Genomic DNA, 16,739 nt, shown 5'->3' with positions numbered 1-16,739 from the left:
ATCAAGCCTGCTGCTGATGTGTGCGTGAGTGACAGTTTTTCTGGTCTCTGTGGGGATCCATTTGAATGTTTTTCAGTATACGGAGTGTGTTGAAGCATGAGGAGGTGAGAGCGTTGATTTGTTGGGTCATCGAGAGGGAGGAGTCTAGGATGATGCTGAGGTTGCGTGCGTGGTTGGCGGGGGTGGGTGCAGGGCCTAGCGTGGTGGGCCACCATGAGGGGTCCCAGGTGTTTTTGTGTGGGCCAAAGAGGATTATTTTGGTTTTGCTTGAGTTGAGTTTCAGGTGATTGGCTGTCATATATATATCACTTTTGTCAATATGTGTGTGGTTTCCCTGGGGGGAAAAGGGTCCGACTTGTCTAGTGGCAGTTTTAGTGCCATAAAGAAGCGCAGAAGGTTTATATGCCTACTGCAAAGAGCAAATCTGTATTTTATGTAAATAGCTGAGTACATTAGCAAAGTCTATGGAGAGATGAAGGGCACTTTTGCTGGGTGGTAATGAGGGAATCCGAGGAGGAGGGAGTGGGAGCACCAATAATGATTGTTGGACTGGGCGCAGGAGGTGCTAAAGACTGTGACGAATGGTATGTGACAAGGTGTTTTTTGAGTGTCTTGAAAGTACGTGCTGATTGAGGGAAGAGGCGCAGGTAAGGTGGCCTCTACTGTTGCACGTATCTCACACACCATCGATTTTGTGACTGTCTACGTAGGCTAGTGTTTTAGAGCAACAGTTTAGCCAATAGCAGAGATGGCATCTTGATGCATGACTGCTGCCTACACTCGGGTTATAGAGGACCGCTCTGACATAGGATCAGAGACTGAGACATCAGATACTGAGACAGCATCTGAGGGATAGGACAATGGCGCAGACTCTGGGAGTGATTTTTCAGTCAGAGGAGTCCCATTCGATAACTCCTCTTCCAGTACATTATGAGGGAGGTGATGAGGACAGTCCTGCTGTCCCTTCGCAAGCTGTTTGTGCAACTGGGTAATAGTGGGTTAGGCCAACCCAGAGAGCAGGTGAATGCGGCGGCAAGCAGAGAGAGAGTGCTCTCTTGGGAGCTCTCCAATTTAGTTCAGCCCCAAATTCCACCACCCAAATCATATTGTGGAGACATCAAAATTATCCATGGCAAAACAAACTGGTTTTGTAAGGCAGGCACCTGTGTTTTTGGTCCTGGATTCGGCGGCCATATAGAGAAACACACTAAACCCAAACATTTCTGGAAACTAGACATTCGGGGGAGTCCACAGAGGTGTGACTTGTGTGGCTTCCCCAAAGTTTTCTTACCCAGAATACCCTGCAAAGCTGAAATGTTGAAAAAAAACTCAATTTTTCTCGCATTTCTGTCACACAAACTACAGGAATATGCTGGGATCCACAATATTCCTACCACCCAGTGACTCCTCACCTGTCCTGATAAAAACACTACCCCACTTGAGTGCCTACACCTAGTGTCTGTGTCAGGAATGGATCACCCCAGGGTCAACAGCTGCCTCACGTAAGGACCAACATTGACCGTTGTGTGATCTATTCCTGTCGCAGGCACCAGGCCTAACCACACAAGTGAGGTATCATTTTTATCGGGAGGCTTGGGGGAACGCTGGGTGGAAGGAAATTTGTGGCTCCTCTCAGATTCCAGAACTTTCTGTCACCGAAATGTGAGGAAAACTTGTTTTTTTAGCCACTTTTTGAGGTTTGCAAAGGATTCTGGGTAACAGAACCTGGTCCGAGCCCCGCAAGTCACCCCTCCTTGGATTCCCCTAGGTCTCTAGTTTTCAGAAATGCACAGGTTTGGTAGGTTTCCCTAGGTGCCGGCTGAGCTAGAGGCCAAAATCTACAGGTAGGCACTTTGCAAAAAACAGCTCTGTTTTCTGTGATGTGTCCACGTTGTGTTTTGGGGCATTTCCTGTCGCGGGCGCTAGGCCTACCCACACAAGTGAGGTATCATTTTTATCGGGAGACTTGGGGGGACGCTGGGTGGAAGGAAATTTGAGGCTCCTCTCAGATTCCAGAACTTTCTGTCACCGAAATGTGAGGAAAACTTGTTTTTTTAGCCACTTTTTGAGGTTTGCAAAGGATTCTGGGTAACAGAACCTGGTCAGAGCCCCGCGAGTCACCCCATCTTGGATTCCCCTAGGTCTCTAGTTTTCAAAAATGTACAGGTTTGGTAGGTTTCCCTAGGTGCCGGCTGAGCTAGAGGCCAAAATCTACAGGTAGGCACTTTGCAAAAAACAGCTCTGTTTTCTGTGATGTGTCCACGTTGTGTTTTGGGGCATTTCCTGTCGCGGGCGCTAGGCCTACCCACACAAGTGAGGTATCATTTTTATCGGGAGACTTGGGGGGACGCTGGGTGGAAGGAAATTTGAGGCTCCTCTCCGATTCCAGAACTTTCTGTCACCGAAATGTGAGGAAAACTTGTTTTTTTAGCCACTTTTTGAGGTTTGCAAAGGATTCTGGGTAACAGAACCTGGTCAGAGCACCGCGAGTCACCCCATCTTGGATTCCCCTAGGTCTCTAGTTTTCAAAAATGTACAGGTTTGGTAGGTTTCCCTAGGTGCCGGCTGAGCTAGAGGCCAAAATCTACAGGTAGGCACTTTGCAAAAAACAGCTCTGTTTTCTGTGATGTGTCCACGTTGTGTTTTGGGGCATTTCCTGTGGCGGGCGCTAGGCCTACCCACACAAGTGAGGTATCATTTTTATCGGGAGACTTGGGGGGACGCTGGGTGGAAGGAAATGTGAGGCTCCTCTCCGATTCCAGAACTTTCTGTCACCGAAATGTGAGGAAAACTTGTTTTTTTAGCCACTTTTTGAGGTTTGCAAAGGATTCTGGGTAACAGAACCTGGTCAGAGCCCCGCGAGTCACCCCATCTTGGATTCCCCTAGGTCTCTAGTTTTCAAAAATGTACAGGTTTGGTAGGTTTCCCTAGGTGCCGGCTGAGCTAGAGGCCAAAATCTACAGGTAGGCACTTTGCAAAAAACAGCTCTGTTTTCTGTGATGTGTCCACGTTGTGTTTTGGGGCATTTCCTGTCGCGGGCGCTAGGCCTACCCACACAAGTGAGGTATCATTTTTATCGGGAGACTTGGGGGGACGCTGGGTGGAAGGAAATTTGAGGCTCCTCTCAGATTCCAGAACTTTCTGTCACCGAAATGTGAGGAAAACTTGTTTTTTTAGCCACTTTTTGAGGTTTGCAAAGGATTCTGGGTAACAGAACCTGGTCAGAGCCCCGCGAGTCACCCCATCTTGGATTCCCCTAGGTCTCTAGTTTTCAAAAATGTACAGGTTTGGTAGGTTTCCCTAGGTGCCGGCTGAGCTAGAGGCCAAAATCTACAGGTAGGCACTTTGCAAAAAACAGCTCTGTTTTCTGTGATGTGTCCACGTTGTGTTTTGGGGCATTTCCTGTCGCGGGCGCTAGGCCTACCCACACAAGTGAGGTATCATTTTTATCGGGGGACTTGGGGGGACGCTGGGTGGAAGGAAATTTGAGGCTCCTTTCAGATTCCAGAACTTTCTGTCACCGAAATGTGAGGAAAACTTGCTTTTTTAGCCACTTTTTGAGGTTTGCAAAGGATTCTGGGTAACAGAACCTGGTCAGAGCCCCGCGAGTCACCCCATCTTGGATTCCCCTAGGTCTCTAGTTTTCAAAAATGTACAGGTTTGGTAGGTTTCCCTATGTGCCGGCTGAGCTAGATGCCATAATCTACAGGTAGGCACTTTGCAAAAAAACAGCTCTGTATTTTGTGAAAAAATGGGATGTGTCCACGTTGTGTTTTGGGGCATTTCCTGTCGCGGGCGCTAGGCCTACCCACACAAGTGAGGTATCATTTTTATCGGGAGACTTGGGGGAACATAGAATAGCAAAACAAGTGTTATTGCCCCTTATCTTTCTCTACATTTTTTCCTTCCAAATATAAGAGAGTGTGTAAAAAAGACGTCTATTTGAGAAATGCCCTGCAATTCACATGCTAGTATGGGCACCTCGGAATTCAAAGATGTGCAAATAACCACTGCTCCTCAAAACCTTATCTTGATCCCATTTAGGAAATGCAAAGGTTTTCTTGATACCTCTTTTTCACTCCTCATATTTCAGCAAATGAATTGCTGTATACACAGTATAGAATGAAAACCAACTGCAGGGTGCACCTCATTTATTGGCTCTGGGTACCTAGGGTTCTTGATGAACCTATAAGCCCTTTATATCCCCGCAACCAGAAGAGTCCAGCAGACAAAACGGTATATTGCTTTCAGAAATCTGACATCGCAGGAAAAAGTTACAGAGTAAAACATAAAGAAAAATGGCTGTTGTTTTCAGCTCAATTTCAATATTTTTTTATTTCAGCTGTTATTTTCTGTAGGAAAACCTTGTAGGATCTACACAAATGACCCATTGCTGAATTCAGAATTTTGTCTAGTTTTCAGAAATGTTTAGCTTTCCGGGATCCAGCATTGGTTTCACACCCATTCCTGTCACTAACTGGAAGGAGGTTGAAAGCACCAAAAATAGTAAAAATGGGGTATGTCCCAGTAAAATGCCAAATTTGTGTTGGAAAATGTGGTTTTCTGATTCAAGTCTGCCCGTTCCTGAAAGGTGGGAAGATAGTGATTTCAGCACCAGAAACCCTTTGTTGATGGCATTTTAAGGGAAAAAACCACAAGCCTTCTTCGGCGGCCCTTTTTTCCCATTTTTTTGGAAAAAACTAAATTTTCACTGTATTTTGGCTATTTTCTTGGTCTCCTCCAGGGTAAACCACAAACTCTGGGTATCATTAGAATCCCTAGGATGTTGGAAAAAAAGGACGCAAATTTGGCGTGGTTAGCTTATGTGGACAAAAAGTTATGAAGCCCTAAGCGCGAACTACCCCAAATAGCCAAAAAAGGGCTCAGCACTGGGGGGGAAAAGGCCCAGCAGCTAAGGGGTTAAGTGATGTGCGGCAGGCACAAGATATCTGGTGCATCGATGACAATGCATAAGTTTCTTGTAAATGAGGCCCCTAGTGTCACGAGGCATGGCTACATTGAGTGATGACATTTTCCTCTAAGGTTTTAGGCTTAGATTGCAGATATTCCACTGTGAAGGAAGAGAACAGAGAACAGAAGGCCTTTGAGTCCATACTCACATTTGTATGAAAGAAATGTGTCCATTGGTAGTGCCCTTCAAAGAAAGTCTCTCCAGTGAGAGCACTAGATATGCTTTAGAGAATGAGGACAGTGCAATCAAAATTAACATAGGTAACTTAGTGCAGAAGTTACCCTGACCTTCAGAGAAAACCAAATCCAGGGACTGGTCCCCTTACTATTGGGGGCTTATCATTTTAGGAAGGGAGTACCACATCCCACCATAGCCTATTCTACAGCTGTTTCATGGTAGTGTGGCCAGAGTCAGAGAATGGATTCAAAAAGATTCATTGGGGGAAATTAAATTAGTCAGCTGATGATTACTCTAGGAGGTCGGAGGAACCACACCTGTCCAGCTGCACTCTGACAGGCACTGATGTGAGTGATTAAACCCACCACCACCGTGAAAATGGTTTAGGATATTAGATATCATATGGTGGTAGTGCACTGTCAGTGCTTTTGTGGTTTAGGACTGATTACTTCATTGAATTATCAGGAGTATGGAGATGCTGAATGTATCACAGAATTATGTAAAGGTATTTTTCAAGATTCCTCAAATATAAACAACGTATTTTACTGAGACCTTATAGTGAATGCTCTTTAATGCAGTCACTATAAACTTTGCCAGGGTAACACTAACAGGTCTGTGGCACAACGTGTTCTTCAGTTGTGGTGACTCATAGTTTTGCTTTCTAACACAGTAATGGAGACAAAAGTCCTCTTGTATTTGCCACAGTGTTTTTAGGAACAAACAATAACAAATGAATGGTGGAATCAGAAAGTAATGTTGTAATCATATAGGATTACCTTAGTCTGACTGTCCAGGTTGGCTCCATTCTTTGACAAAATCTCTGCAACATTCACTCTGTCCTCCTGTGCAGCCAGGTGTAAGGATGTCAATCCAGTCTGAAAATTAAAGAAACACAAAATATAAATAAGAGCGCTTTTAGTGTTATTCTCCTTCTATAATATGTATCGATACAGAAATTCACCAAAAATACATATGTACAGGTTAACAAATAGAGACCCAGCAGAGATGACATTACAAGTTGGTCCTCTGGATAAGGGTCCTTTGTCTATAATAAGTGATGTAGAAAGAAAATACAGGCCTAAGTAGTTTATCACACATATGGTACTTCACTTTCATTTCATTGCTATTATAAGGCCACCTCTTAGAGCCTGATAGTAAAACTGATTTAAGGGCTCCTCGCTTTCTGAGGGCCCAGGCAGAAGTTGCATCATTTTCCAGACTCTCATATTTGGATAGAGTCTAGTCATGACATCTGATACAAATTCCCTTAAGCATCACAAGTAGGGCTTCTGGTGTTAAGGCATTTATTTTTTTTAAACATTTCCATCTGTATTTAACCTAATTTATTATTTGGCCTTCTTATTGGTACTTGTCTATTTGTGTTCTGTGTTTTGAGAATAAATAGAGTAGTAAAATGATATATTTCCACATTTATTTAATTCTTAGATGTGCACTCATACGTGGATGCATGTCGCGTTTTAGCAAATTAAGCAGTCACATATAACAAAACACTACACCCACAGGTACATATTATCATTATACAACAAATTCATTTTAACATATGCCTGTATTCAAGGAATTTTCATACTGGCTTTTAACTCTCCAAGCTGTCTATCTGTGCAGCCTTTGTCTGGAATTCATGAACAACAGCATTGAGAGTCTCTCCCAAGAAGCACAATTTTCAGTATTTTTCATCTTTTAAAAATAAATACAGACAGGAAACACATTGTATTCTGCCTGTTTTTGTCGGTAAAAATCAGCAAAAATGGAAAACTGGGAGCCATAATTATGAGTTACATTTTAGCGTACTAGGAGTCGCTTTGTGCTGTCACTCTGTCTTTACGCATATGATGGGACGACCCATAATAGTATGCCAATGTGGTATAATGCATAAGGTGTTTAAGTGGACATTATCTTTCTTTCAATGGCAGCAACAACCCACATTGTAGGAAAAACAGGTGGCAAGAACATTTTTTACAAAAACCTAAGCTTGCAAGGGCAGTTACTGAGCACAGCATAATGAGGAAAAAAGCAGGTTGCAGGCACGGAAGGCACCCTATGTTAACTCTCAACTTCTAAACCTTAAGCCATAAACTTGTTATGTTAACTATGGTTTGCATATGGGTGATAGTAACCATGCACTTCAAAAACTGCACTAAAACTGTACAGTAAAAGTGAACTACACAATAATAATTAACAGTTGCTTGAACCACTGGAAGAACATGTATACTTGAGCCATCTGCAAGAAATCCTGAATCAATAACTATATCCGACTAGCAGTTGCAAACATTCGGGCCAATTTAGAACAATACAACAGAAAGCCAAGAAATAAATACATAAACACCTAAACAGTGCGTTGTCTGCTTATGCTTTCCTCCCTCTACTCTGCCTGTGCATAGGGTCAGCAGTAGATATTGCTGATGTATTAGCCACTTGCTCAATCCAGTAGGGCATTTCACAACAATGACATCAGTACTTTCAGATGGCCCCTGGTCCTCCGTTTTTCCAGTGTTTAGAGCATGTGGAAAGTTAGAAATACAAGCTGGAAAAAAAAATCTGATCTAACAGTTGTTGAACTTCTGAATAGGGTGTGGCTGTTTGGAAATGCCAAGGTCTCTTCTAACAGCACATGCCTTGTTGGGAATTTCATAAAGCACCTTAGTATGATTTCCGTCATGGTTTCTTAACATGAGTGCTAAAGGGATGTGGAAACACAGGGCTGCTTTGTAAAGACATACATGTAAAAAATAAATCTAAAGAGTTACCTTAGTTCCCACATGGATGTTGGCTTCTTTATCCAAAAGCAGGTCTACCATATCCGCGTGACCTTCCTGGGAGGCGAGGTGAAGAGGAGTCACTCCCTGTTTGGTTAAAATGTTGGTTTCAGCGCCATAGTGCAGAAGCGTGTTGGCGATCTGCATCTGGTTCTTCTTGGCAGCAATGTGCAAAGGGGTGTAACCATTCTAAAATCAAGCAAGCAACATCTTACATGAAACGTCAACTTGTGCGATATTGACATTCACTTGACAATAATAAAGTCCTTAGCATATGGTCAAAATCTCTAGAGGACGTGGCCATTTTTCTCACAATGTCCTGGACATGGGAAATAGCCAGAACATGTTGTCTGAATTTTGGGTATCATGATTTTCTCAAGTCAGAAATCAAGGCCTTATCATGAATGAATGCACTGGCGCAGAGCTATATGTCAATTTGTCAGCTATTGTACTGTATTAATAGCATACGCTCAGCTCAGGAATTATCTAAGTGCATGAACTGCAGTCAGCACAGCTCGATAGCAGATTGCAGTGGGGGCTTGTCCCCGTTTCCAAATTGTGTTGCCAGCCGCTCATGCTGAAATTCAGATAATTTTCAGGTTAAGTGTGTGGACTTTAGACTTTTCAGTGTCTTAAAAACAGGCGGGAAGTCCTGATCTGTGTCAGACCGAGGTGGTCTTTTTTTCACCTTGTCAATGGGAGCTATCGGATGTGAAGTTTTTCAGAACAGCCATCTTAAATTGGACTATTTGTGTGATATCATGTTTATCGACAAGTCAAACATTATATTGAACTATGACACATGTTTTTGTTTAATAAGGGGAATTTATTGAGTTAGAAGCCCAGTGCCCTGAGTGCGGATGGTTTTTGATCCATTTCCTGTTGCAGAAAGCTACTAAAGCTTGCAATACAAGTTTAGTTTTAGCGTATATTGCCTGCAACAGGAATATGCTTTTTGTACTGATGTTTGCACTGAAGACCTGGACACAGATGCTGAACTCTTTTAAAACTCATATTTGTTGGATAGTTAGTCGTGTGTTTACCTGGACTACATTTTAGAGATATAGAGGACGGAAACACTGACATACTGAAAATGTTTACACTGAAAGAGATTCAGAAAGTAGACGTCAAGCGTCCTTGGACCCCAGAGTCCATCATTAAAACACAGTCATTTTCTTTGGAGTCCAATCAATCAAAGTAAGTATAAAGCCAAAATATTCGCCCATAGAGAGCGCTGGATAGAATGAAGTCAGCCAGTGGTTAAAGCGCTTTGTCGTACGTGAGTTAACGTACGAGGCCGCAGGGACAGAACTGGTCTGTCTTCTATGTTTAGGCGCCTCATGACGCCACGACCAATCCGTAGCGAGGACGGTCGTGACGTCAGGGGGCGGCGCGGCGGAAAGGCAGAGGCGCGAACAAAGCGCGGTGTTGCGGCCGGCCGGCTCCTCGTGGGCCTTATCTCTTGTGGCAAGAATAAAAGATATTAACATGAAATCCGGCTCCCTTGCATCCTTCATACTTGCCACTACAAATGGCGACGAGGGTCACAGCTTCTACCAAGGCCCACGAGTGTAGCCCACCTTACCTGGTGTTTCGGGAGGCCAGTGGAAAGCGCTGATATCTCTTCACGTGAGACTACATGCAACCCCTAAGGCGCTGATGCTGCGATCTCCACACGATTTATTTTGACGACTCCTACCGTTCTGCGCAGCCCAGTAGCCTCCCATAGTGGATGCTGCACCTGTATCACGCGGTCCTTCCAAGTGTGGCGCCCGCTTTCCGGCCATGTTCCAGACAGGTCATATCTGCGTACCTCCTCTCTTCCTGGACTCTCCTGGTAAGCCATGCATGAAGTGGAAAGGATGGCTGCGCGCATTTGAGAACTATATTATCTCAATTGATGGTCAGGGGTATAGCCCCGAACGGAAAAAGTCTTTGTTATTCGGACTGTTGGGGAAGGCTGGACAAGAGGTTTTCGATAGCCTGCCGGTTTATGTGAATCCCCATGGAGCCACAGCTCCGCTGAATGAGTACCAGGAGGCTGTACGGCGGCTTGAGTTGCAGTATGCGGAGGAGTGCAACATCATGGTGGGGCGCCATAAATTCGCACTGCGGAAACAAGAGGAAGGAGAGACTATCGAAGAGTATATTGCATGTCTACGTGTTCTAGCTCAAGATTGTGAATTTGCAGCGATGACTGATACGTACATTAGAGATCAGGTGGTGTTCTACTGCCATTCAAAGAAAGTGCAGGAACGTTTGCTTTCATGCAGGAATCCTTCACTGAAGGACGTAATAGCCATTGCAAAGGCAGTGGAACGCTCCATGGTATCTTCCAAGGAACTGGCGAACACTAGTCAGGCTTCAAATGTGTTCTATGTACAGGACAGCCGTAAACATGTGCCCAAGGCTTCAGACAGGGCGGCGAGTGATAGAGGGGGAGGCAGGAGGCAGCTCGTCTGTTTTAGATGTGGGTCAAAGGATCACTTAGCGGATAGCAGTGCCTGCCCTGCCGTGCACAAAAGCTGTTCTAAATGCAGGAAGTTGGGCCACTTTGCGGCAGTATGTAAAGCAAAAAAATATAATACGGGCATGAAAGTGAGCTCGGTAAGCGAGAGTGACACCGATGCGGATGCGGACATTGTGTTGTCCATTGATGGTGAGGACGGTAGAGTGAAGGGTCCCATTGGCTCCGTCATGATTGGTGTGATAAAATTGCCATTTACGGCTGATTCTGGTTCCCCCCTTACCCTGATCTCTGATAGGACATTTGATTCGAAATGGCAAGATGTACGACTGCATGAGACGGATGTGAGTCCAAAGGCCTTCGGGGAACACGACATAGTGATGAAAGGTTACTTCTGGGACTCCCTCACCTTTCGAGGGCGCACTGTGAGAACAAAGATATATGTGGCTGAAAATGGGAGGAGCCTTGTGGGATGGAAGGACCTGGCGAAGCTAGGTGTGATGCTAGTCCCTGGGGCAGAAGATCCCATAGTTCTGAGAGATGACTGGGTCAATTATGTGCAGCCTGATGATTTACATGATGGATTAGCTGAGGTCCTCGAAATGTTTGACTCCGTTTTTTAAAACAAGGTAGGGTGTGTAAGAGGATTTGTGCATGCTATACGGTTAAAAAAGGGTGCCCTACCAATTAAGCACAAAGTCAGAACGATTCCTCTTTCTGTAAGGGGGGAGCTTAAGGCTGTTCTTGATAAGCTGAAAAGGGAAGGAGTAATAGAGGAAGCAGGTGCATCAGAATGGGTGTCCGCAATCGTGGTGTCCAAGAAGAAGAGGACAGGGGACATTCGGTTGTGTGTAGACCTGCGATCACTGAACAGAAATATCCTGGTGAACTGCCATCCTCTGCCCAACATTCAGGAGATATTGTCGGCCACAGCAGGATCGAAGTTTTTCACCCTGATAGACCTGAAGTCTGCATACCACCAGGTATGTCTCACGGAGGAATCCAAGGAACTTACCACCTTTATTACCCCGTTTGGAGCATACAGGTACATCCGTCTTCCATTCGGCCTTGCATCGGCCTCGGGCGTCTTTCAAAAGCTAATGGACCTCCTCTTCTGCGATATGAAGGGGGTTGAAGCATTTCAGGACGACATTCTGATACACACGGAAGACGAGAAGGGGCACTTGGAACTGCTGCGCAGAGTGTTGGAGGTGCTACAAAAAAGGGGGATGACAGTCTCCAAAGACAAGTGCAAATTCATGGAAGGCAAGATAGAATACTTAGGGCATGTGCTTACCCCAAATGGCATTGCGCCGAAAGATGATTTAGTGAGGGCCATACGAGATGCCCCTTGCCCAGGAGACAAAGACACCTTGCGATCGTTCCTGGGACTCAGCGAATACTATTCCAAGTTCATGCAAGGATACGCAACCACTGTGGAGCCTCTAAGGAAACTGCTACGGAAGAACGAAAAATATACGTGGACACAGGAACAAAGCACTGCCTTCGAATCCGTCAAACAGGCAATCGCCGCGGCCCCAGTATTACGACCGTACAACAAGGACCTCCGGAATGTAATCACGGTTGACGCTAGTGCCAAGGGAATCGGTGCAGTGTTTTGCCAATTCCAAGGGAAGAAGGAGAACACTGTTGCATTTATATCGCGGTCATTGAGCGAAGCAGAGAAGCACTACAGCACCATCGAGCGGGAGACGCTCGCGTGCGTCTGGGCCGTGGAGAAACTGAGAAATTATTTGTGGGGCAGGGAGTTCGAATTAGTCACCGACCACAAACCCTTGATATACATGATGAACGGTGAAGGACGTGGCAATGGCAAAGCCAGCTCGAGGCTCCTACGTCTACTGTCTAAGTTGCAAGAATATCACTTCACCGTCAGACACATCAAAGGGGGTCTCAACTGCAGGGCGGATTGCCTATCTCGCATACCGATCCCGGATGAGGAGAATGATTCCCTGGACGACACGGAGTGCGTTGTGGCAATGGTTGACGCAACAGCCATGTGCGAGGGATCCATATCAGAGGAAGAATGGTTGACGGCTCAGGAGAAGGACGTGACTATGCGGAGGGTGATGGACCACATGAAGGCTCATTGGCCCCCTATCCGGAACTTGCACGGGGCACTCAGAAGTTTCCAACAGATTAGTTCCGAACTCACCATCGAAGGCGGCTTTGTGAAGAGACACGAGCTGTTTGTACCTCCGGAAAGTTTAAGAGACAAGCTAATCAGGATTGCCCATAAGGGCCACCCGGGCAATACCGCTATAAAGAATCTCCTCAAGCAGTACTACTGGTGGCCAGGGATGTGCAGCGACGTCAGCAGATTCATTGATCGGTGTGGACCATGCTTAAGGGCCGATAAGCACTGGAAGACGACAAAAGGAGAGTTGCAGCTGGTGGACATTCCTGCTGGCCCGTGGAACAAGATTGCCATTGATTTTGCGGGCCCATTCACAATGCTACCTGACGAGTGTAGACATCTCATCGTCCTTACGGATTACTTCTCCAAATGGATTCACTACAAGTTCGTCAGGGAACTTACCACTGAACGAGTGATCAAGGCATTGACGAAAATTTTCGCGATTCAGGGACAGCCGAAGATCATGGTGTTGGACAACGGCACCCAGCTAGTGTCCAGGCAGATGACGGATTTTCTGTCCAGGTTGGGGATTAAGCAGGAGAAGACCCCGCTGTACAGCCCGAAGAGCAATGGGCAGGTTGAGCGTATGAATAGATTCCTCAAAGAGGGCGTGCAACAGGCGATCGCTTCCAACATGAATGTGAAAGCGTTTCTGGCGGACAAGGTGCACACTTTCCACAACACGCCCAGTGAGGTTACTGGACACACTCCGTTTTATTTGATGAGAGGGAGAAGATGCATGAGTGAGCTTACCCCCAAATTCAATAAGTGGTATGACATGAACCGGGAAATTGAGGCAGAATCTGATGAGAGGTTGAGAGTCAAAGCAAGAATAGTGGCCAAACAGGAAAACAATAAGCGGTACGCTGACATGGCGAATAGAGCCAAAACTAAAAATATAGCGCAAGGGGATTGGGTATTGGTGAAGAAACCCAACAGGGTGATGAAGGGGGAGTCTGTGTTTCAAACCCCGGTGCGTGTGCAAGGAGTGACAAGAGGGGCAGTCTGTCTGGAAGGAGCGGGGTGGCGGAGCAAGGACGACATAGTTAGGCTCAAGGCTGGTCAAGAGAAAATCATCATGAAAGATGTCCGTGTGGATGGGGCCGAATGCACGGATGATGTTGACGAGTGGCAAACTCACGAAGCCAGGGATGTAGTCATTGATGAGGAGGAATGTGCGAATACGCCTTCCAGGCGAGGAATAAGTGGACAGGGGAGTGCAGAGCGATGCGAGAAGGCATGGCGTGGCTTGACGGATGCCTCAGGACAGAATGGTTGCAGGCCCGAATCTGTGGAGAGCGACAGTCACAATGTAATGGTGTCAAGCCGAGAGGGTGCGTGCGCCGTCAAGTCGAATTCACTTCAGTATGTTACTCCGAGCAGGCCAATTAGGCGTATCCGAGCCCCCAAGAGGTTCGAAGATTTTGTTATGAGGTGAAGTTCCTTAAGTTTTCTTGTTCTGTTGAAAAGGGAGATGTCGTACGTGAGTTAACGTACGAGGCCGCAGGGACAGAACTGGTCTGTCTTCTATGTTTAGGCGCCTCATGACGCCACGACCAATCCGTAGCGAGGACGGTCGTGACGTCAGGGGGCGGCGCGGCGGAAAGGCAGAGGCGCGAACAAAGCGCGGTGTTGCGGCCGGCCGGCTCCTCGTGGGCCTTATCTCTTGTGGCAAGAATAAAAGATATTAACATGAAATCCGGCTCCCTTGCATCCTTCATACTTGCCACTACACGCTTGAAGTGAGAACCAAGCTGCGTGTCCCATTAAAGATGACATAAACATCCAAAGATTTTATGACTAACACTGTCGGCAATTTAGCATTGCTAAGCAATCCTTCTTCTTATTGCAAGCTTCAACGTTATGCATTGTGTTTGCTTTGTTAGATCAATTATATATCTGTAAAAGTGCAATCCGAACAAAACATTTGAATTTGAATCTAAACTAAGGAGAGACAGATTTGAGAACTTGCAGATTTGATATAAGCCTCCGCCGGCAAACGTCCATGTTCTAGAACTTTTTTTCAGTTGCAATCTGCTGGCTGCCTGCAGGTGGCGAGAGAAACCAAGCTTTGTGTGCCTCGACTACGCGGTAGAGTGCCGCAAGCAAGGAACGCAGGCTAAACAAAGCAGATAGCACTGTCTGTTTGCTGGAGGAATTGCAAGTCATATCTTTACTGTGATTCTCGTCACACCACTGGAACACTGGAAGCACGCTGCAGGTCTTCTAATCTTACACGTATCCAATAGACGGCTTCACTATCATGTACTACAAGAATCCACTGTATAATTTATTAAGCCATGCGGACCCTTATTTTTTTTCTCCCACACGTATGATACATTTAGCTCTACACTCAATGTTAGGTAATGCCTATTTGTAAAGCGCACTATTGCCAGCAAGTGTATCCTGGCACTGAGCAGATGTGTGCCTAGCACTGTCTTTGGTAAATTAGTTAATTGAAAAGCCAGGTCTTCAGCTTCTGTGGAAATCAAGAAAAGAGGAGGACACTTTGATGTGAAATGGGAGGTCGTTCCACGCATTAGGAATGATGTAAGAGATTGCCCGTCCTCCTGATCTGGTTCTGTGTATGCGTGGGATGTGTGCGAGTAGGAGTTCTGTGGAACGAAGGTGTCTATGTGGTTGGTGAAAGGAGTTGCAACAGTTCAAGTAGGTGGAGCCTAAGTTGTGTAGTGCCTTGAATGTGTGTGACGAGTTTGGAATCAGTGTGTTTGTGCATCAGCAGCTGGTGGAGCTCCCTGAGGTATGGTGTGATGTGAGTTATTTGTAAAAAATTGAGGATGAGTCTGGCTGCTAAGTTCTGGATGGTCTGGAGTCATCTGGTGAGGTGCGTGGTGATCCTGCCATAGAGGGTGTTCCCGTAGTCCAACCTGCTGGTTTTTATGGTCTTGCATGCGAGCCATTTGAAGATCTTCCTCAGAATCTTCAGGGTCCAGTTACAACAGTTAAAAAAATAGTAGTAGCTTGATGTGTATTTTCAAGTGCAGTTACAACATTGACATGAGCTGTCCAGTTTGTTGTTGATCATGATTCCAAGGTTTCTGGCATGAGTGCTGGGTGTAGTTGTTGGTCAGAGTTTGGCTGGCCACCAGTTCGTGTTCCAAGAAAAGGTTTTCTTGCTGAAGATCACTACTTCTGTCTTGTCCATGTTGAGCTTGAGACAGCTGACCAGTCAGTCATGCAGGCAGTGAACTTGTTTCTTGTGCTGAGAGTGAACGAGTTGCATATTATTGGCATAGGAAACAATGTGAGTGTTGGGTGTGTGCATGACTTTGGCCATAGTGTGTGTATGAATTGAAGAGGGTGGGGCTGAGCGATGAGCCTTAAAGCTCTCCACAGATGTGTTTGCAGCGTTCAAAGTTGTACGGTGCTAGGCAGACATTTTGTGTTCTATCTAATAGGAAGGAGCATATCTAGCAGAGAGCGGTTCCTTGAATGCCAATCTTGTGTTTGCGACTGATGAGGATGGTTGTGTGCGATTGTGTCAAATTAAGCAAAGAGGTCCAGGAGAATGAGGACATCCATGTCTCTTTTGTCAAGAATAATGCATATATTGTCTGTGGCAGCAATGAGTGCTGTTTCTGTACTGTAGCTGGACTTTAATCTGGACTATATGGCATCAACCTTGACCTAGTATAATAGGAAGATTGTGGGTCTGTAGCTGGAAAATGTGACTGGGTCAGCTGGGTTTTCAGCAGGAAGCGAGACAGGGGCATGTTCCTTGGTGCCCAGGAATGTGGCTGAGTTGCTGGAGAATTTGAGGATGGGTGTTAGTACTTCACTGATAAGTAGGAGTCCTTTGGTGAACGCGTGGTCGGGGTCACATGGGGCCTCCAAGTGGATGGTCTTCCTGGGAGTGGCAGTTTCTATGGTGTTGATGGTGGGCCACGAGGTCAGGGATTGTTCTTCAGCGAAGTTGAACTTGACGATGAGAGAGTCTAATTGAGGATCAACGTTTCTGTATAAATGGAGGTGATTTTGTTGAAGAAGAATTCTGAGAACTCACTGAAAGGTCTTGCAAGGGGATGATTTTGCTGGAGGTGGCAGGAGGTGTGGTGAAACCTTTGAAGATAGTGAAGATCTCCTTGCTGATGTTTGTGCCTGCATTGATGTGGTCTACAATTGCCTGCATTGATGTGGCCTACAATAGCTGTGCACTTGGCGTTCTGTATC

At 45.8% G+C, this 16,739-nt stretch overlaps 1 protein-coding gene across 33 annotated transcripts in view; it reads right to left on the bottom strand.

Annotated features, from left to right (window-relative positions):
• ANK2 (ankyrin 2) overlaps positions 1–16,739 on the bottom strand; it is a 1,630,948-nt gene that overhangs the window by 406,672 nt on the left and 1,207,537 nt on the right. For all 33 annotated transcript variants that reach the window (XM_069241684.1, XM_069241892.1, XM_069241902.1 and 30 more), the window contains 2 exons: positions 7,915–8,112; positions 5,926–6,024 (listed from right to left, as the gene is read on the bottom strand). In XM_069241684.1, coding sequence (XP_069097785.1) covers positions 5,926–6,024; positions 7,915–8,112 — 297 coding nt within the window. The remainder of the gene's footprint in view (positions 1–5,925; positions 6,025–7,914; positions 8,113–16,739) is intronic.

The sequence above is a fragment of the Pleurodeles waltl genome, chromosome 1_2 (genome assembly GCF_031143425.1).
Source record: "Pleurodeles waltl isolate 20211129_DDA chromosome 1_2, aPleWal1.hap1.20221129, whole genome shotgun sequence".
In the NCBI taxonomy this organism is placed as follows: Eukaryota; Metazoa; Chordata; class Amphibia; order Caudata; family Salamandridae; genus Pleurodeles; species Pleurodeles waltl.
Note: the sequence above shows the minus strand (reverse complement) of the source record. Positions and strands in the feature narration are given on the sequence as shown.